Raw genomic sequence first — 21,175 nt, 5'->3', positions numbered from 1 at the left:
TCTCCTGATGGCTCAAATAGTTTGCAACTCGTCGGGCAGGGGGAGGAGCAAGGAGAGGATGACTCCCCTGCTGCTTTGGCCTGGCCTGCACAAGCTCGGAGTGGATTCTGACTAATGCCACGCTTGCATATGGAGATGTCACTCCCCATTCCTTGGTTCAGTCTCGCCTATTTTGAGTCAGTAAAATGAAATTAAAAAAAGAAGAACAAAGAGAAGGAAGAAGATAAGAAATGTCTCCGCAATACTTTACTTAATTCAGTGTGCCACTATTTTCTAAGAAGAAGAAGCCTTTCCCAGGTTAGTGGCACCACCCACAGCCAGGTGTCTGTGTCACTCCCCGACGCCACCTCATGGTCACCTTGTGCCTGTCGCTTTTCAAGCGATGAGGAATCAGCAACAAAGCATCGATTTGAAATGGACGTCAAGCCAAACATTTCATGGGAGGCTGTAAACACAGAGCTTTACATGTTGAAGATCCATTGAGTATAATTGAATCACTTCATTATGACCCCCAATGACTCCAGCAGGAAAAAAGGAGATCAAAAACAAGGCAATAAATGGAAACTTTAGAATAACCTCACTACATCACAGCGTCACTGACTGGAGGACAGAGTCTTGCATTCTGGTTAAGTGTGATGCAAAGTTCAACATGACAGGTGGTGAGTAAACAAGGGCGCAGCACACCGCAGTGGCATTTCGAAGTCCTGACAGATTCAAAACTGCAGAGAGAGAAAGAGAGATAACAAGAGCCTTGATGCACTGTAAGAATGATGAAATCAGCGAGTAAATAGCTGAAGCTGCTCTTCTGCTCTCTGCTGTCATTGCACAATGTCACTGACACATCTTCCAGTGACCTCTTGATTCCACTCAGCTCCAAGTGCAGGACGATGCATCGCTGCAGACGCTCTTTTTTCGGCGCATTTTAAAATGTGGACGTCTCGTCTCGTTGCATTTGAATGCTGGAGAGTTGAGAAGTATTTGTCAAAGCAAACTGTCAGTTCAATCTATTTGCCACTAAGTCTAAGATGTCTAGTTACCTAATTTTTGATTAATTAATTTATTTATTTTACAAAAGAGGGACATGTGTGACAATATTGTTATGCATAATGTTTTAATGATGTCCGGGACTGTAGCCATAACCTTGCAAAAATACCTGTAAACGCAAGATGTGTTCCAAATTGGACATTTAGTAATAAATACAATATGTTCACTCTGAGAAGTTTGAAAAAAAAAATTCTATAAAATAAATTATTTTTACTGTCAACAAATGTCATCTGTTAATTGGATTGTTATTTTAGCCCCTGGGATCGAGTCAGATGCATTTTTCTCCTGCAGGCCCTTGTAATAGTTTTACACCTTTTTTGTTAGCCTGAGCTAAAATAAATAACTTTTCCTCTTCGAGTTGTGACATCATCTTTAGTGTCTTTGTCATCTGTTTATGATTCAAGAAGATGAAGAAGAAGAAGTTAAAATAATCAGTCATCACTTCCAATAAGCGCAAAACAGCAGCGAGCTATCTGGGGAAACAATGTCAAGATTAATGCAGCGCACAATTACCACACACGATGTATCAAAGTGGACTGCCTTCCCAGAACTGCGCCATTTGGTGCAGTATTTGTCTGTCAAAGTCAAATCTTTACCCTGAGAAATTCTGCAACAAGGGAAAGGCAACAACAACAATACATTATTATTATTATTATTATTATTATTATTATTATTATTATTATTATTATTATTATTATATTTTATCATTATTATAATTATTATTACAAATCCCTCCACTGTTGTCCGCCCACTACAAACACACACAGGGAAGAATAATATTCTACGTGTACAAAAGGTTGGAGCACAGTTTAAAGCAGGATCCCCTGCCAGAGGAATCGGGGGAGAGGGAACATGCCTCTGAGGCGAGGCAGCCCCTGGCTGCTCCTGCCCCAGTGGACTCTTTAACAGGGATTCATCAGAGGTGACGGAGCCGGGAGAAAACAAGCCTTTCAGCCCCCTATGATGGATGAGAGTGCCGAATACAGCCGTTCTTTCAGATCGGAAATCGGGTAAAACCCTGGGTTTAAAACAACATGGCTGCGCACAGGAAGGGAAATGGTCAGCACTGCTGACCCGCGTCCACAAATACAGCAGTTTGAGTCGAGAAAGAGTCCGTATCAGCCTCAGAGGAGTTTGAGGGGCTGCTCACAAAGTTCATCTCCGGAGGGGGGGGGGGGGGATGAGTTGATCTAAGTGTCTTTTTGTAGAAGACGGAATGAGATATATTTTGTTGAAAAAAACGTATTAGCGTAAGATGTAACCACACAAACTGAAGAGCAACAGGTGTCGCGTGGATGTGCTGACAGTGGCAGCAAAAAGTCCTTCACTTTCAGACACTGATAAGGAGCACAGCAGCAGTGTGCGCTGCCTTTCCATCGGCCCACTGTTTCTACTGGTCAAAACAAAAAAACAATGTCCTCCGGACTCCCCCTGCTACTTTCTTGCCAAACAGTTCAGAGATGTTTGTGACATTGTGTGACCGCTGAAACCCCCGATTTGCGATGTGAAGGAAAAGCCAAGGAGAGCAGGGACGTTCTTTCACGGTCCTGTGATTTGGCAAACCTTCCATTTTTCTTCAATTGTCCCTTTTGAGAATCTCTGAGCTCATTTTATTTCAAAGCGCTTCATATCGGTGCAGAGATAACAAGGAGAGGATGGAGTGCTGTGGGAGAGCTGGCATTTCCATGGTTCATGATTCAGACAGAACACCAGTCCAGTGAACCTTCACAAAACCCTCCACCTTGCTCTCTCTCTCTCTCTCTCTCTCTCTCTCTCTCGCTCTCTCTCGCTCTCTCTCTCTCTCTATCTTATCTCTCTCTCACCCTGCTTCAACACATCAAAAACAAGAAAAAAAAACAGCCTAAATGAAGAAATCATGTTGACATAGTAAACATTTACTGCATGTAAGATGTTAGAAGAAACAATTTCCAATCTTAAAAATCGTTTTTTTGTTTTTACCACAAATAATGCTCAACAAAATGGGAATTTGTCTGTCCTGTTTACTTTCTGCAGCAAATCTTTGTAGGTTTAGAAAAAAAGTTAACAAAAAAAAAAGTTGGTTTTTTGACTTTTTTTTATTACTAAAATACTATGTGTATACACATGGTCACTCCGCTGTGTACAATCCAAAAAAAACAAGAAGTAGACTTATGCAATGGATGATTAATCTTGCTGGATAAACATTAAAAAGTAATACTAAACTAAGTAAACCAAGTTAACAAAAGCAATACTTTACATCATTCTTAAAAGGTTGGGGATATTCGACTTCAGGGTGAAATTTATAGGAAAAAAAGTCAGTGTATCAGTAACTTGTCATGTGAGCTTTTAGTTTGGCATTGTCTTGTTCTCATGACGGTAATATGTGAACAGTATAATTAAGAGTACAGTTTGAATTCAAGCCTGTCAATAAACCAGAGCACTTAGTGGTCGATTCGTGGATTGCACACTTTTTCTGGCAATCACCTTGTCAGAGAACAACGTGTTACGCAATAAGACGTGAAACTTTGAACAGCTGGACATGTGTATGCAAAGGTTCACAGGAGGTCAAAATAAGTTCACCTGTAAAATTGAGAGTGCATTGTAGGGACATTCTCGTGCCTAAGCTGAACATCGCTCACCTTTGAGGTGAGGAAGGAAAGGAAGATTCAGAAGTCTCCAACATACAGGGTGTCCCAAAAAAATTTGACATCATTTCGCAGGCCAATAATTTTGGCAATTCTTGTTGAAATAACCTCAAATTTTCACAGAATGCATGGAAACAGATCGATATTTTATATTTAATGTGTTTTTTTTGCTCTGTTTTCAGGTTGAGCCACGCCGTTCACTCCCAAACAGAAGTCATTTTGCGTCTCGGAATGTGCTCGCACACAGTCACCCAGTTGTGACACAGCATACCCAGTTGAGGTGTGCCGTGTCAGAGGCGGCGCACATGTTAAACACTTGTGAAATTGATCCCGTAATAAACTTCTGATGTTCAATTCCTAAACTGTTTAATTTCATTGAGCTAGACGAGTAGTTTTCAAGATAGCTTTTAAAATGATGTCAAATGTTTTGGGACACACCTTATATTTTTGACGGCAACTATTTGTCAGACAGTGTTTTGATAAGAAAAATATATATATATATGTTATCCGTTCATTAAAGCCAGAGTAAATGTTTTCCTTAAAAAAACAAAAACCCTGCACAGATTATCTACAAAAATGTTAATAAAGGACATCATGTTCACCACTGAATTATGTCACACAAAAATGTACTTTTCAACGTGAAAAAAGTGAAAAGCAAGTCGACGAACTGCTTCATTGGTTGGTGTGGAGCCTTAACAGGTAGAAACAGAAAACAACTGAAGTTGCAACTTTGGCAATTAGCATCGTCCTCAGAGTCGTCTCAGCTGCCTATGACTCATCCAAGCAAGTGTGTGTGTGTGTGTGTGTGTGTGTGTGTGTGTGTGTGTGTGTGTGTGTGTGTGTGTGTGTCAGCATCAAGGCCAGACTTTATCAGCTCCTGACGGTAAACCACGCTCAGTTCAGTTCCATGCCGTCACACCCAAACCAGCTGCTACCGAGCTGCGAGCAGTCATCAGAAAACATCTCAAATATCCCCAACAGTCACTGCGTGTTGTCATACCCTCAGGCCGCATTTTCTTAGGCCGGACCCTTTTTTTTTTAACTGAATAACTGAGAAGGATGTGCACACTGATGGGAAAAAAAGTGAGAAAAGGAAAAAAAATCCCCATGACACCATGACACTTTACTTCATTTGAGGGAAATGAACTTTCTCAATCGTGGGGGGGTGGGGTGGCGGAGGGCAACAAACCATTTTGGCTTTGTTTTGAAATTCAGTCGGCTGTTTGCATAACAAAAATGAGCTTGACAGTCTTGCACTTCAGCCTGATTTTTCAGTTTTCAGATTAAACACGGGGAGGAAAAATGCCTCAGACGAGACACGGAGTAGCTGTTTTTAAGGAGGGAAATCGCATTTCTCTGGTGTCAGAGCGATTGTTTTCATCAGGGCAACTTTTAATGGCTCTCTGTTCTCTGTCTTCAGCGACGTATTTATCAGCCCCGCCCCCGCAGGCGTCCGAAACGGATCTGTGTGTGTGCGGAGGCTCGCACCGGCTCAGAGCTCCCCTAATGAGTATGTCTGAGGTCTGGCATGTGAAGTAAAAAAAAAGCCAAATATTGTGCAACGGCAAAATTCGGTTCCTTTTTGTGGCCGAGCCACTTCAACGTCTATCGCTCCTCCGGCCTGTGAGACCGTTTAATATAAACACACAGCGATGACAAGGGAGCACTCCATCATTAACGGAGGCCCACAGGGGCGACAGCAGCGACTTCATCTCTCCAGGCAGAAGCGTCAGGCTTCTTTGGAAGACTGTACCCCCCCCCCACCCTCCTCTTCTGCTGCCATTAGTTTGAAACAGAGCGCAGGCATTCCACACAGCGGGGATTAACACTGTCAGATAGCTCAGGACCATAAATGTAAGCTGGCTTTTGATTGATTGCTGCGCTCTTTGTTGTGATATGAAGGTGGTCATGAGGTGATATGGCGAGATAGAGTGGCATTTCACATTCTGGCCCTCGCTCTCTCTCTCTCTCTCACTCTTTGTGAGTTCCACAGTGCAAGTTTGTTTGTTTTTGCGCCGATGGAGATAAATTTAATTTGAGAGTAAAGGTTCAGACTTGTTGTGGGTGGGTTAGTAAACAGCTTGGTCCCATTTTTGTTCAGTCTGTTCTGTCTTTTGTGTCCCGTCCTGTTATTTTTTGACATTCTTGTCGGTTAGATCCTGTTTGTTTGTTTTGCTAGGTTCTGTTCAGTTTGTCTCATCAAGTCTGTTTATTTATTTATGTTTATATCTAAGATTCCATTAATCCATAACTCATGCCTAGGTACGTCATTCACTTCCTGATTTATTTGTCTGTCACGGGTTAAAGTCTATCAAGTTTCATGTCATGTTTGTGTTTAGTGTCTCATGCCGCCCAGTCTTCACTTGCTCTTTTATTTTGTATTTACCTTCATCCTCATTTCTTATTCCTCCCACCTGCGTCCCGTTGTCAACTCAACCCCTAATTGGCCTCACCTGTGTTCGCCTACATTAACGTCTAATTCCCTTTGTCTGGTGTGAGGTTGCTGCAAATGTGTGAAGATAATGAATTAAAAAATATATAATACATGTAATGAAATAATTGATTGTAATCTTTTTGGTTTGGAGTCATCTTGTGTGCATCCCTGTTTAAGTTTCAAGTTTTGAACAAATGGCTTCTAAATTGCACCATTGCTGTGTAACCTGCACTTGAGTCCTTCCAGTTACTCAAGCGTCACAAATACGTATGCAATTAATTGCTTGTATTAAAGTTGCATCTGATCCAAGATAGGGAGCCTGTATGTTTTTGTGTATCTTATCTTGGATTTAGTTATAGTTACTTGTTGTTTTTATTTTAGGTGAAATAAGTAAAAAATGAACAGTGGCTACAGCCACAGGCAACTGAAGGAGATCAGTGGAACAAAAGCTCTCTCTCAGTTCAAATCAGGAGAATGTCTTTAACCTTTTCACTTTTGTCAAAATTGACATTTTGTTTTTTTTAAGTATCTGTGTTTGTCAAACGAAGCAACCAGAGATTTTCTTATTACAAGTTTCTTCTGAATGATTGTTTTGTTATTTTTGTCAGTAACAGTTAATTTATTTGTTTTAAAGGTCTATGCCTCTGGTGCAAGAGGGGGGAAATGGGTCAGTTCATGTGAAGCAGTGAGTTATTAATAATAAGTCACGTATCAGCAAAGCAATTCTCATTTATTTTTCTGTTCTGCGGCTTTGTTCTTATCAGGATGTGGCTTCTATCGATACGTTTTTAATTTGCTCACTGGTCCAAATCTAAATATATTTGAAATTAGCGTTGAACTCAAAAATGTCACTTAACTGCTGTATAATAGTCCCGCATGCACGTTAATCAAGGCACACGCGTTGGCGCTGTGGACGTTCTCCACCGCTGTGGACAATGAAAACCTAATTAAAACATAGATATTGTGCACGCATCTCTGGAATTCACCCTCCGTGTAATAGCATAGTTTGGTTTGTTTATTTGTATCTTGTCCTAGTGTGTGCGTATGCGGCGAGGGAGGGTCAGCTTATAAGTAATTAACAAGCAATTGGCTCCACCTAGGGAAGCGGGGAAGTTACTCATGCGGTGCGCACTGACAAGGTCACTGGCTGATAGATGAGCCCGAGCGAGGGGATTTTTCAGAGAAGGCGGACAGAACTGTGGGAACCAGACAATTAGAGAGTGGGAGCCGCGTGGCCATGTTGGACGATGACCACGAGGCTGGCGTTCTTGGCCGGCTGACGGGGAGAAAGCAAACACCTGGGCTCAGGAAACTCTTAACGCTCAGTCGTTTATCTGCCTGCCAGGCTGCCCGCCAACAGTTTAGGATGAGCATGTGCTATTTGCAGTAAGACAAGCATGGATTAGCTCACCGCAGATATGCAAGTTTATACAAATGTTGACAGCCGACACAAAAAAAAGGCGTGTGCTGCGGTTTGCATTTACGGAGAATCTTATTGAAATCGTGCTACGGCATGTGACGTCTCTGTTTGGGGGAGCAAGGCGAGCAAGAGTTGGTACAAAGCAGATGCACAGCGCTGAGAAGTGAAGACAGACTGAATTTAACATGAATTTAGAGGTCGCTCCGCTGAGGTAAAGTGACTCACGTATTGCCATTTGCAATATCTGCAACAATGTCACAACACAGAGGAAGCAGACTTTAGAAGAAACACTGTCTGACTTCTAAACACACGCACGCACGCACACACACACACACACACACACACAAAGACATCATCAAAGGTCCCGACAGCATGGCCAAAGTCTGCATGCCAGCTTAATTAAACACTTCAGCTCGACTTTATTATCGGGACAGAGTTGTAGTTCTCTTCTAGATTTTCATTTTCATTGCAGTCTCTGCAAAAATTATCCTTGCATGAATATACTGCAATGAACTGGCGACTTGTCCAGGGTGTCACCCTGCCTTCGCCCTACGACAGCTGGGATAGGCTCCAGCAGACCCCCGCAACCCTGAGTGCAGGCGGAAGCGGGTATAGAAAATGGATGGATGGATGGATGGATGATATAAGACTGTTGTACATCAGGGCAGGCAGAGTCCTTTTAATATAAACAAGAACAAGCACTTGCACGCACCTGGTGCTTCAAAGCCGCCCCAACTCGTATTGTGGACTTGAAATACACCAGGAACTTGACAACAGCTGTTAATCAGATAAACCCTGAGGTTTACTGGAGGACACTTGCAGGGGATCGGCTATAAATTCCTTGCTGTGACAGCATCCAAAAGCAGAAGAAAGTGAGGGTGGGATTTGGTACCAGGCACTCGTCGACTCGGAAGAGTGATGCGTCATTCAAGCACTCTGCGGGAAGACTCCGGCAGTCAGTTCCCTTGAGCGTGGGCTATTTTAGGGAATCAGTGCTGATGAAATTGAAGTGGGTTAGTTCCCCAGCACTTCAAGGAATTATGACAGCGCTTCTCCAAAATCCCAGAGACATGCAAATATTTTGTGACTGATGGTTGTGAAGCTATAGAAACCACACAAGTGTCGCCACCCTTGGCTGCAGCTGGCCCAACACCTCACATATTTGAAACCTGGCTACATGGTTTTTGGCTGACCTCCCTCTACACTTGCCCTCTTCACCTCACTCACTTCAATCACCAAATGACCTGCCACAGTCACTATACGCAGGGTCGCTGCTTGGTGCTGGGCCGGACAAGTGCACCCACAGGTCAGGAAGGGTTTGGAGGAAGATTGCTGCCCTCTAACAGTTTCTGGCTTGGAGAGCTGTGGGTCAGAGCTGTCATGGTGGTCCACGCAGATGGACTGGCCTTCCATCAGATAACCTCTCCCAGGGATCAGTTCCATCTCTGTAATGTTTGCCTAAGTCATCCAGGGTTAATCCCCCAGATGGGAAATTGATTTGCTGCTTAGAAAGAATGAAATAGGGGGACACTAAAGTGGAGTTAAGGCTAAAAAGAATTTTGAAAAATGATTTGATGTTGGTGTGTGACCACTGACAAAGGAGTATGCAAAGACGTTTTGCCAAGAGAAGCCGTTTGAATCTTTTAAAGTAAAAATAAAACAAAGTGTACAGTGGTCTACGTGCCAAGATTTATAAAATTAGAATTAACCTTAATGTACAATTTTGTCCCGTGACTCTAAACTCAGGAAGAAGCGGGTATTGATAATGGATGAATGCATGGACAATTTCATAAAAGCTAGCCATGAATGTGACTTTGGTGTATCTTTGTTCTCTGCGTACAGTAATTAGGAAGGCTAATTATGAAAAAGGAATAAGATAAAATTACAGACAGAAGTCAATAATGAAAACATTAAACTACAATTAGAACAAAAGTCTATGTTCAACAATAGCACAAGTGTGGCAGTAGAACATGCACTGTTAACCAGTATTTTTGTGCTTTCGTGTGCAAAATGTCAAATAATATGCTTTGGATATCTAGGTGCAGGCTAAAAATGTTAATAAAAAAAACATTTAAAAAAAAAAAAAAAAAACATGCATCAATCTCGCGTTTCCAATTTACCAGCTGAACAATGTTAAGTTGACTGTGACGTGAGTCTTTCTTCTACTCTCTATGCAAATATGTTTTCGTTTGGCCAAACACAGAACTGCGGGGCTAATCAAAGGCGCTCACGTGCGAAGAAGCCTCTCGAAGAAGCGGGACAAAACATTTGGGTCACTGTGCCTTTAAAAATCCGCCCCGGAAGTGTTTCACCGGCACCATCGCGTTTTCCTTTTCCGCTTAGGTCCCCGCGGTGGTGAGCGTGCATTCTACCATCTGTGCTCGACAAAGTCAACAAGTATGAGTGTTCCGGCGTTCATCGATATTACGGAGGAAGACCAGGTACGAATTTTGTCCATGAAATCGTGGTATTTTGATCCCGTACAAGGTATTAGTCGATATATAAGAAACAGTGTCAGCAAAGTACAATAACACGGCACGCTAGCTAGCAAAGATGGTATCCGCTCTGGATTGCTGCTGCTTGCTGCCTGGCACCGATTTTTTTTTCTTTCTATTGTTTTAGTGTGCGACAAAATGTCGCATCATAGCCATACTAATAGTCTTTGCATTGAGATAACTCGTATGTTAATCACGTAAGACCGTATATTTATGTTAAGCGCGATGTGTCGATGGCGGACTGCCTTAGTCTTTAATATAACCGTATCAGCTAACATGCTAACTGCTAAAATACTACAACAGACATTTTCATATCCCAGTTAAGTCATAATGCAAAAAGTTGACTGCAAAGGTACTGCTTACAAAAAGAGGTTTTACACGTCACCATATTAACTCTTGATATTCAGTGTGTCGCTGTAGCTTGCGGCTCTCCTCGGTTCTACGTTCACTAATGCAATAATACGTGTCTCTCTGTGAAACACAACAGGCCTTGGAGCTCAGAGCTTACATCAAGGGCAAAGGAGCTGATATTTCAGAAGAAAACTCTGAGGGTGGACTTCATATGGATCTGGCTCAGATCATTGAGGCGTGTGATGTCTGCCTCAAGGATGATGACAAAGGTAGTCGATTATATACACAACTCTGCATCCCGTTATGATCCTTGAATGATGAAATGGGCGGTATTAAGCAGATATTGACTAGAATTGTTGTGTCATAGCAGTAGCTGCATGAAATGAATTTACAGACCATTATGTGCTTGGATCAAAGCATATTGTGATGTCTGTCAGGAATTGATGTTGACTTCACGTTGTGCTGCAAGTAATTGTTTTTCTATGTTTGTAGAGGTGGAGAGTGCAATGAACAGCATTGTGTCCCTGCTGTTGATTCTGGAGACGGAGAAGCAAGAATCTCTCATTGAGAGTCTGTGTGAGAAGCTGGTCAAGTCTAGAGAAGGAGAGAGACCCTCCCTTAGAATGCAGCTGTGAGTCTACCACCATCCCGAATCTCCTCCTAACCAAAAAGTGAAATGACTGCACCCGCACAACAAAAGTCCATTCAAATGTTTATTCAAAGGCACAGTCCACGCAAAAGGCTCGTCGTTCCAACGTCTCAACCCCAGTTTCTGCGTGGTCTGCGTTTTTGCCAAACCCTTTCACACAATGGCCTCTTCCTGGGCCTCATTAACGACCTCTGTGTTAATCTTCTCGCCATCAAATTCCTCCTCCTCGTCAGAAATGCTGTCTAGCCTTGTTGAGAGTGGCTGGGTATTCAAGTGTGCTTGCATTAGATCTGGCTGTTTTTGCCAACATTGTGCTACAATCTGCTGTTTGTACCTGTTATGCTACAATTTTATTTTTAAGGACCAGTCTTTTGTTTTGTGAGTTTTGTCTGAATTCCCTTCAGCTCTCATGTATTCTTTTTATTTCCCATGGAAAGTTTCCTCTGTTCAATCCCTGGATTTTGCACTTCGAATGAAAACGTGTTGTTCAAACTTAGTTAGTTAGATGTTGATCAAAGTTGAGAATTAGAAGTTTAACACAAAAAACATATATTAAATTGGGTAAAGGTGGAAAGCTGTACTTTCGCAATGCTAAAGATGTGCATTTAAAAAAAATGCTTAAAATATGGGAATTTACCATGTAACTCTTGATTGTGTTTTAATTTTTCAGTCTGAGTAATCTGTTCCATGGCATGGATGAGAACACACCAGTGAGATACACTGTCTTCTGTGGTCTCATCAAAGTGGCGGGAACTTGTAACGCCATTTCCTTCATTCCCACTGATCTGGATCAGGTAAATCAACTCACCAATAATGGCTTAAACACCTTCTGTGTTTGCATAGTACTTGGTGGATAGTAATTTTGTTGCCTCGTCTCTTGATAAATCGCAGTGTTTTTTTTCTTTCTTTTTTTTCCTGCTAACTAGGTGCGCAAATGGATCGTTGACTGGAACTTAAACACAGAGAAGAAGCACACACTACTGAGGCTGGTGTACGAGGCCTTGGTTGACTGCAAGAAGGGGTAACATTACCAGAGGTTCACCTTTGGACAATCTTTTCCTTTTACCTTTTTTCTTTTTGAACAGTCACCCATGTTCATTTGATACAACATTACAAATGTTTTAATTGTGTTTTCTGACTTCGCAGTGAGCCTGCAGCAAAAGTGATGGTAGAGCTGCTGGGAAGTTACACAGAAGACAACGCCTCACAAGCTCGGGTTGATGCTCACAGGTAAACGCGGAGCGCTTGCTTAGTATTCGTTGCAATTTGACGTACGACAAAGGTTTTCATGCAGCACTTCCTCAAACACCTTCTCTCTGTTAAGATGCATCGTCCGCGCTCTGAAGGACCCCAGCACTTTCCTGATGGACCACCTGCTCATTCTGAAACCGGTTCGCTTCCTGGAGGGAGAGCTCATCCACGACGTGAGTACAACAGTTTCTTTAGTAGTGCTCTCGTCATCTAAACTCTGATGGGAATTCGATTCTTTTTTTGTTTTGTCAATTTAGGATGAATTGTATGCATTTGATCAATAATGATAGTTATGTATTCAAAATACAGCAAAGTTCTATCTTCCTGCATCTTTATCAGCCTTTAGTTACAGCTTTCAATTTACTGCTCTCAGGTTGCGGGAGTATTGGAATTTTTCATTTCGTACCATTTGCTGACAGACATATAAGAATAAATAGAATAAACCTTCCACGTCATTTAATTGTCAGATGTGATCATGTTTCTCCACTGGTCCTGCTCTTTACCATAGTTGTGATGATTTCTCTGAAGTTAAGTTTTACAATTTACACACGTGCATAAATTGGGGGACCAAGAGGTGATATTTGAGACTTTTGGAGGGCAGTTTGCCATTTTAGAGCAATTAAATAAAAAAATTCCCTCGAGTGGAAGGTTGAGTGAGACAGTTTATGACAGCTGAAAAGGCCTCTACAATATTTGACAGAAGTGTGGGGTGGCTCTTGACAGCAACAGGGATGTTTTTTCATTACCAGCCCAGCAAGTTTAATTCATGGAGAAGGTTTTATTTAAAGGGCGTGCACCCTTGGTTTTATATGAAGGAGTGTTTATGAGTCAACAGGCTGCCGTTGGAAGGCTTTCCTTGCCCTGCACAAATCAAAGATACTTTTGCTCTCAGCAGATTTCGTGTGCATTCCTTCATCTGTCTGTTACTGAACAGGATATGTGCGTGCGTGTGTCTGAATGTCAACAAATGTGATACTGACATTGCTCTCTCGCTCTCTCTCATATCTGCCTCATTTTTTTATTTTATTTAGCTGCTAACCATCTTTGTGAGCGCAAAGCTGTCAGCATACGTCAAGTTTTACCAGAACAACAAAGACTTCATTGATTCTCTTGGTAAGTTTCTCTGCCCGGTGATGTCAACTCACCAACATTTTTTTCTTTCTTCAAGTTTTAACACAGCGTATATACAAGGAGATAACAAGGGATGGGATGAACTGAAACCTGAAACCCAAATGCTGACATAACGCAAGTCAATTTTAATGTGCGTGCCACCACAGCGTCCACGTCCCGTCACTTAAGCTTTCGCGTAATTGCCTGCATGTAGGATGGCCTCTCAAAACAGACAACATGGAGTGTTGTTTGTGTTGCTGAGCAGAATTCCCTGACTTCATGCTCCTAAATGGAAAGTCAACTACTACAGGGAAACTCCCTGATTATAGTGGGGTGGGAGGGCAGCCGAGTGTGACAGTTGTCTGTGCTTAATGACCCCTGCATGTCGCCTCTGCAGGCCTCTCTCACGAGCAAAACATGGCCAAGATGCGTCTGCTGACGTTCATGGGCATGGCAGTGGAGTACAAGGAGATCTCCTTCGATACTATGGAGCAGGAGCTGCAGATTGGAGCGGAGGACGTCGAGGCCTTTGTCATTGACGGTACAAACATTCAGAATTTTTTTTTGTTTTTGTGTGTGTGTGTGTAATTGTTGGTTATGATGCTCAGTAGGGCTGAACGATAAATCGCATTTGCGATCATATCGCAATAGGACAAAACAAGATTTTCTAACCGCAAAGACTGCAATTTGGTTGACGCAAGTTCAGGTCACGTGACTTGCGAGCAGCGCAAAGCAGGTAGTGAGGGGAGTCGATGCTGCGACGAGCTGGGCGGACGAAGCGACATGCAAGGAAAAGGTTTTCCTGGTTGCCACCAACTGGTGGCCGTAGTTTAGCAAAACAGTGTCGGGAGAGATTCAATAAAATAAAAAATACTAAGTCTTCAAAGTATTACAGGTCTCCTCACTGGAAATGACACACACGCACTTCATTAGAGCACTTGCAGAGCTTTTTATTTTTTAATTGCTGGTCACAGGACTAGTTTAAAGGTGCCATATTACACCATTTGTTCATTTTTCAAGCGAGCAAAAACTAATCCTCCGAAAAACGCTTTACATCTCACGATCTTAATTATAATGCATATAATTTTTTGTTTGTTTGTGGAAAAATACATGAGAGAAAGATTTTTTTTTTTTTTAAATAATTGCAAATTAAATCGCAATATTGAGGGGGAAAAAAAATCGCAATTAGATTATTTTCCATAATCGTTCAGCCCTAATGCTCAGTATACCACCTGTAAAAGACCAGAGTGCCGTCTTGTAATTCTTTTTTCTGGCGTCTTTTTCCAGCTGTTCGTACCAAGATGGTCTACTGCAAAATTGACCAGACGCAAAGAAAAGTTGTCGTGAGGTAAGCATTCTGACCATACTGTTATGCAGCTTTGCTCAAGAATTTGTTCTTTGTTAAAATCTCATTTTGCAAAATGACTGTAAACTTATTTTTTTGTGGTCTGTCGATCAAGTTTCAGTTTTTACAACAAAAATGTGGTTGCCGTATTAAGCACTACTTTTACATTATACATTAAGGGCCGTGGTCTGTATTTCCATATTGTCAGTCTAACATTTCTGTGTTCTCCACTCTGCCACAGCCACAGCACGCACCGCACCTTTGGCAAGCAGCAGTGGCAGCAGCTGCACGACAGCCTCACCTCCTGGAAGGCCAACCTCACAGCCGTCAAGGGCAGCCTGCAAGCCCTCTCACCCTCTGCATAATTCCACCTTAACCAGGCTGTCTACATTTCCCGACCTCTTGCTCATTTCTGCTCTCTAAATCTCCAAACTGAAATAATCAGGTTTTATATTTAACCAATTAAATAATAATGCCCAAACTTGAGTTGATTTTTGTCATTATTTGTGTAGTGATCAAATGTGAAAAATGTCTTGTTTCACATCACAGATTTCCGGGTTTACAACGTTTAGGAATGAACAAGCAATTGATGGATTAATATTTTAAGCACTAATACTTGTGCTTTCTTTCCACACAATAAATTATTCTGAGCCTTAAGTGAAGGCTTACGCTTCAGCAGCTTTAAACATCTGGTTTCACTTAAAGGGAAGCATGCTAGTAGTTTTTCAGATGAGTTGTAGGCTGGGTTGGGGGCGGGGGAAGAGCTCTCAGGGTCAGAATCACTTTTCTGGGAACAGCACAGAGGTGACCACAGCATCGTGAACTTCAGATGAACCGTCTGATGTCAGAGCTGTGCAACTGTAGCATCCACACGAGGTGGGGCTGATTCACCGTCGCTCCAAACTGTGAGACCAGCAGCTGTGGCAATTGTGTACTAGTTGCAGTAAGCATGAGCCACTGTCTTTCAGTGTGTTCTCGCTGAAGTGTCATCCTTCTGCTATCATACCAGAGGTCTGCAGAGGCTCACGACTCACTTTGGTCCAGCTGTCCCCAGTGGGCAGCATCTCCAACTCTTTATCAGTGGGCGTAAATCACAGCACACATTCTCAGGAACTTAACCTCACTGCAGCTATCCACAAGGTGAAGTGTGAAACAGATACTATGTAATGTGACTAAGGATTAGCTCAACATCGAGGCTTTGCGCCTGATTGCTATCAGTATTTTTTTTCATATCTGGAACTTAGTGACAGTATCTCTCTTCTTGTCTGCTTTATCTCAGTTGTTATGTTCTGTGGCTTCACAGATGTGAGATGTCACAAAAGTAGAAGATGCATGCTGTGGTTTGCTTATCAGACCCAAATTGTATGAACAGCCAAGCTTGCCAGGCAAGAAATATCCTTTATACACCATATAATAGAGTGTAAAATGAATGATTTATTTCTGAGTTACGCATTTTGATTAAACCAAATTGTGGTTAGTATTTCCCAAGTTAAACTTTATTTAAAACTACTATTTGATCCATTTCAATAGCTGTAAAAGCTGCAGTAATGCTGAGAACTACTCTCTAAACCATTTGTCATGACACTGACCAGTTATGGAATAAACACTTCATTAACATTCTGCACATAGTAATTTATTATCATGTAAAATATATTTTAAAATAAAAGCGTTCTTATTTTTTTTCACTAACCAGCATTTATACCTTTTGCTTCTCCGAAAGAGTAACTCTATACAAAGGTAGGACAATACTCTTTATATGTAAGTAACAAGGATTTCAGAGCGTCTTATCCATCCCCCTTTCTTTCTTAATATACAAAATTCCAGGAGGAAAGTGTAAGAGTCTGACACTATCCAGAGACAGGGGCCAAGAGAGAGGCTCTCACTGTCCTTCAATTAGCACCATCCAGTAGTCAGCTAGATAATGTTCAATTGTGTCCTATCTCTGCTTCACATAAACTTTGGCCATGAGCCCCGGAGGCTTGGAGACAGATGTGTGGATTTACATGGAGAAACATAAACACCGTTCTCGTGGATGGTTTGCCTGTCAGAAGTGGAGTCTTTATCTTCACTGTGTTTATTTTCTGCTGCTTGTCATCTCTCTAAAACGGCTACAGTTACCGCTGTTTGTGACGGAAAGAACAAATCACTTGTATGAGATCACGCATGCCTCACTTCAGTCGAAATTACTTGTGAGCCAACTTGTGACCAGCACTTGAGAAACTAAGCAGTCTGCGAAAATGAAGCTTGGTGTTTTTAAATGGGTGCTGCCGATGCAGTGATTAAAAACTGAAAATACTGTGTTGTAGTGAGAAATGCGACACACCATATGGGAATGATAATGAAAAGTTGTCAACACTGATAGGAAATTGGGTTTGGGGAGGACTTCAGATGCTAAACAATAACTTTTGTTGATTTAAATGCTTATTAAAAGGTGATGCATCATCAATAAGCTACATCACTCTTTAATAAGTAAATAGAATGCCTTTATTTATCCAACACTGGGGGGATTTGCAAAATTACAGCAGCCTATGCAGTGAAAAGAGATGATTAAAAAAATAGATGAATAAGAAAGAAACAAAGTAAACATATATTTTATTTACATAACTAAATAAGTGTTAGAATCGTGGTGTGGTTTAGCAGTTGAGAAAGTGATGCTTTTTGTTCTTTGTTGCTAGTTTGTATTTTCTTTCCCCCTGGCTTGGGAATAAAAGATAACCATATCGTTGACCCTGAACATTAACTTTAATGTGTTCATGGGAATAGTTTTTGTCTTTGAACAAACCCCCCCCAAAAAATAAATAAATAAATAAATGAATGAATAAACAAATAAATAAATAAATAAATAAATGTCCAGGAACCGCAAGTTTACTTTAGCAGCTAGGTCTGAAATATCTGGGCGCGGATCTACTGTTGTGGATTCTGAGTCAGAGTCAGCTGCTGGTGTGAGTCAAGTTTCGAGCGCTTTCATTTTCCAAAGTTCAGGCTGCCATCTAGCGTTCATATTTGGTAACTGTCTTTGCATGTATATTATCCAGGTGAACGAGATCGATTGGTTTAGTCTACCTACGCAGGTAGCCCGGCAGTAAAGACAACACCTTTCTACCTGCCCGGAACTCGCGTTTGGTTGTTCGGGGAACTTTCACGAAAACTTTTCGCCGGTACTTTACAAACAGACTTTTAAGGGAACTGAGAGGAGAAATAAAAGCAACCATTTGTGAGCGTCGCTGGGAGTTGTCTGACCCGCCGGGGCTGTCTTTGGACGCGTACTTTCGAAAGGCTTCGGTTGTTCGTTCAACTCTGTTCCTCATTTTCTAACCTTTCACCCGATGGGATGGAGAAAACAGGCGACCTATCTTAAGTAAGTTGCCCTGAAAGTCATCGTTCAAAAGAAGCCGGCTGAGTTCCGGTGGCAGCTGTTGGCCTCTGTATGCCCCACCCGCGAGTGCTCAGGTGCACGCCTGACCGACCATGTTGTTCCATGTTTTGGTTCTCCTTCACCTGCTGCCGAGCGGACATTCGGCTTGTGTCAGGAGCTTACTGAACACCCATGAGGAACCCGGCGAACAAGAAGGTAGCGCGTCCTGGGGGAAATGAACGTCCGTGTGACGTTTTGACCACCCGCTTTACCGCCACAGTGTACGTAAACATCAGCATCCGGATCTTTTTTTTTCTTTTTTCCCCCCCTGCCCTTTGTAGTGTTCGTGGAGGAGGGGGACGCCAACTCGTTCCTGAGTCGCCGCCTGCTGAAAAACCATTTCGACTTTGAGATGCTCGTTAAAGGGAATCTGGAGAGGGAGTGTTACGAAGAGGTCTGCAACTATGAGGAGGCGAGGGAGGTCTTTGAAAACATCCCTCAAACAGTTGAGTGATGATTCCGTCTTCTGGTCTCATTGACGTGAAAAAAGGGGTTAAATACGATCTGACCACGTACGTTCTCTATTGTGTTTTGTTTTTATTTTTTAGGATGCATTTTGGAAGACGTACAAAATGGGTAGGTAAATGGACCAACTTTTACATCTACAAAACTGATAGAAGAAACGTGTCAGTTGATAGCATATTAAGTATTTATGTCTCCAAAGCTTTTGAAGACCTGTTTCGCCACATTTCGACATGCATGTAATTTTGAAACGAAAACTTTGTCTTTACGCCGACGCATAGCTCAAATTTCACTTTAGTCGGTTGCATATTACCTCTGCAAACCTGTTTGGTATAGGCCTGTGAATCTTGAACGCAAGACATTTTACCGTGTAAATATTAAATTTACCTCCTTGTCCCAAAAATAAGCCCCCGAACAAATGTCCCTGTCCATGGTTGTGGTATGTGTTCTATATGTTCAATCCAGTTGCTTACAGCAATTGTTCATTTTCCACAGAAAATAACAAACCTAGCCGGGTTGATGTGACCGCTCTCTTGGTGGGGCTTATTGCGGGGGGAGTTGTCATCATTATTGTCGGCCTCCTGGTCTGGTACTACTGTCAGAACAAACGGAAGGACAATGTAAGCCGGGGAAAGTGAGTAACAGAGCCTTTTCTGTAAGAAGAACATTTCTGGTGTGTATATTTTCAGATTTTGTTATTGGCCAGAAGCTGTGTAGATGTGGCTAAGGTGTTAAAATGACCATTTTTCAATAGCTATTATTTGTGTTTTTTAAGGCCACAACCAGTAAGGTGCAATTTATTTCCTAAGAGTATAAAATCTAGAAAGACATGTTTGGAGATTACAAAACTTTCTAGCTGTAAAAACACATTGAATATTTGTAATTTAAGTGATAAAAATCCCCAAACAGAGATGTTTGCAAACCTGAAGTCACAGAAACTTCACTTTGGTTACTTTCTTCTTATCTGACCAAAATGATAGCACTCAAATGTTTTTTTTCTTAAACATTATATAATACACAGCAACCTTAAGTAGATAACACATGAATGGCAGTGCATTTATCTCTATCATAGCTCCTTTCGTGCACGGCGGAGGAGGAGGAGCAATGCCTCTCTGATTATGCGACGACTTGAGGAGGTGTCCTCACAGCCTGTGCCACCACCTGGGTCCCCACCCAATGATCCTCTGGGGCCACCATCCTATGAGCAGGCAATTGCCAGATCTGGACAGCATGACGCCCCCCCTCCTCCTTACCCCGGGTATGCTCCAGTGTGTCTCTGTTAGCAGTTATGCCAAAACTAATTTTCAATCCAGAGTGAAGTCATGGGATCATGGTGCACACTTTTGAGACCTCTCTCTCTCTCTCTCTCTCTCTGTCTCTCTCTGTCTCTCTCTCTTTCTCTCGCTCTCTCTCTTCTTTTTTTTTTAGCTCAAGACATGGGAGCGTTCAGCGATAGTATCTACACGCCCACATCTTTGGGCCACCTGTAAACATTAAAGACAGAATTGGCAGCTGTTGTTTACACTTGGCCACTCTGCTTTGCATTACTGAAAATGCTCTAATTGTCACAAGATGTAAACATTGACCTGTGTCTCAAGTGTGTTTCTCTGAATAAGCTATTTTTTCTTCTATAGCATCTTAATATTTCTGATTCCCTTTTTCTTTCCCACAAGATGATTGAGTTTTTTTTTGTTTTTTTTTGAGTAATTTGCTTTTGCTAAGTATGATTAATAGGGAGTATCCATTATTGAAGAAGTGAAATAGCCTCTACCTGTTGGATCCATTTTGCTGCTATTTGCCAGAATGACAATGAAGAATCATATGCTATCCGTCTGGAGCCCTGTCGATATTCTTCATGTAAAGGGAAATGCTGAGTGTGTGAGATAAAGATTTTGTTTCTTGACAAGTATTAATTATTCGAAAGGATCAGACTGTTCTCTCTTCGGACGGCTGATTAACACATGTTAAAGAAAATGGTATCTCATTCATAATGTCAATTATTGTTTTATTGTTGAGATTTTCTTGGTTTTTCGAATGTAATGTTTTTAGGATTATTACATTTTATCAATCCAAAGAATACCTACTTGAAAAAAGTATTTTATTTATAAATCTTATTTGTTTTAATAAAATTGAGTGATAATGATTTTTATGTTTTGTGTTTTGTAAGTGTTGGATGGGTGGGAATGCTTGATCATCATATTTCAGTTGCTTAATAATTATGAAGATAAGCTGGCCTTGTCAGAGTTTCTTTCACGTGAAAATTGTATTCATGAAGGTAAATAAAGGTGTAGAAAGTAAATACAAAAACAAGGTGAAATGCTATGTTTTGCCATGTGAACCATTAAATAAAATTGTGATAGTACGTATTTAATAATGTTGTTGTTACGTAGGGCATTCCAACAAAAAGGAACGTAAATTATTAATTAAAAAAAATAAAAAAAATAAAAAAAAATTTCCATTTTTCTTACTAAGAAAAAGGATCCGCACATTCTAATAAGTTGAGTTTAGTCTTGAGCCAGTCGACCTTAAAAATGGTCGACAGAAACGTGCAGGTGGAGGGAATGCTGAAAGTTTC

The 21,175-nt window shown here is 41.5% G+C and overlaps 2 protein-coding genes across 3 annotated transcripts; both read left to right on the top strand.

Moving 5' to 3' along the window:
- The first annotated feature begins 9,804 nt into the window (after window positions 1–9,804).
- eif3m (eukaryotic translation initiation factor 3, subunit M) lies at window positions 9,805–15,209 on the top strand. Its single transcript, XM_076023722.1, has 11 exons — window positions 9,805–9,963; window positions 10,505–10,637; window positions 10,861–10,999; window positions 11,688–11,811; window positions 11,944–12,038; window positions 12,164–12,247; window positions 12,342–12,441; window positions 13,300–13,381; window positions 13,776–13,919; window positions 14,666–14,726; window positions 14,965–15,209. The coding sequence occupies exons 1-11, from the start codon at window positions 9,922–9,924 to the stop codon at window positions 15,086–15,088; spliced, it is 1,128 nt and encodes a 375-aa protein (XP_075879837.1). The 5' UTR covers window positions 9,805–9,921; the 3' UTR covers window positions 15,089–15,209.
- A 2,564-nt stretch (window positions 15,210–17,773) lies between these two features.
- Window positions 17,774–21,018, top strand: prrg4 (proline rich Gla (G-carboxyglutamic acid) 4 (transmembrane)). Of its 2 annotated transcripts, XM_076023689.1 has the most exons (6): window positions 17,774–18,294; window positions 18,420–18,583; window positions 18,687–18,714; window positions 19,096–19,234; window positions 19,673–19,858; window positions 20,029–21,018. In XM_076023689.1, the coding sequence occupies exons 1-6, from the start codon at window positions 18,192–18,194 to the stop codon at window positions 20,054–20,056; spliced, it is 648 nt and encodes a 215-aa protein (XP_075879804.1). In that variant the 5' UTR covers window positions 17,774–18,191; the 3' UTR covers window positions 20,057–21,018. The 2 variants fall into 2 exon arrangements, with proteins under 2 accessions (XP_075879804.1, XP_075879812.1); XM_076023697.1 differs by lacking the exon at window positions 18,687–18,714 and having other exon boundaries at window positions 18,420–18,588; window positions 19,076–19,234.
- Window positions 21,019–21,175: the final 157 nt, after the last annotated feature.

The sequence above is a fragment of the Nelusetta ayraudi genome, unplaced genomic scaffold, assembly GCF_046127955.1.
Source record: "Nelusetta ayraudi isolate G7.1 ecotype Tasmania unplaced genomic scaffold, CSIRO-AGI_Nayr_v1 ptg000002l, whole genome shotgun sequence".
NCBI lineage: Eukaryota > Metazoa > Chordata > Actinopteri > Tetraodontiformes > Monacanthidae > Nelusetta > Nelusetta ayraudi.
This window is presented reverse-complemented; position numbering and strand designations above follow the sequence as displayed.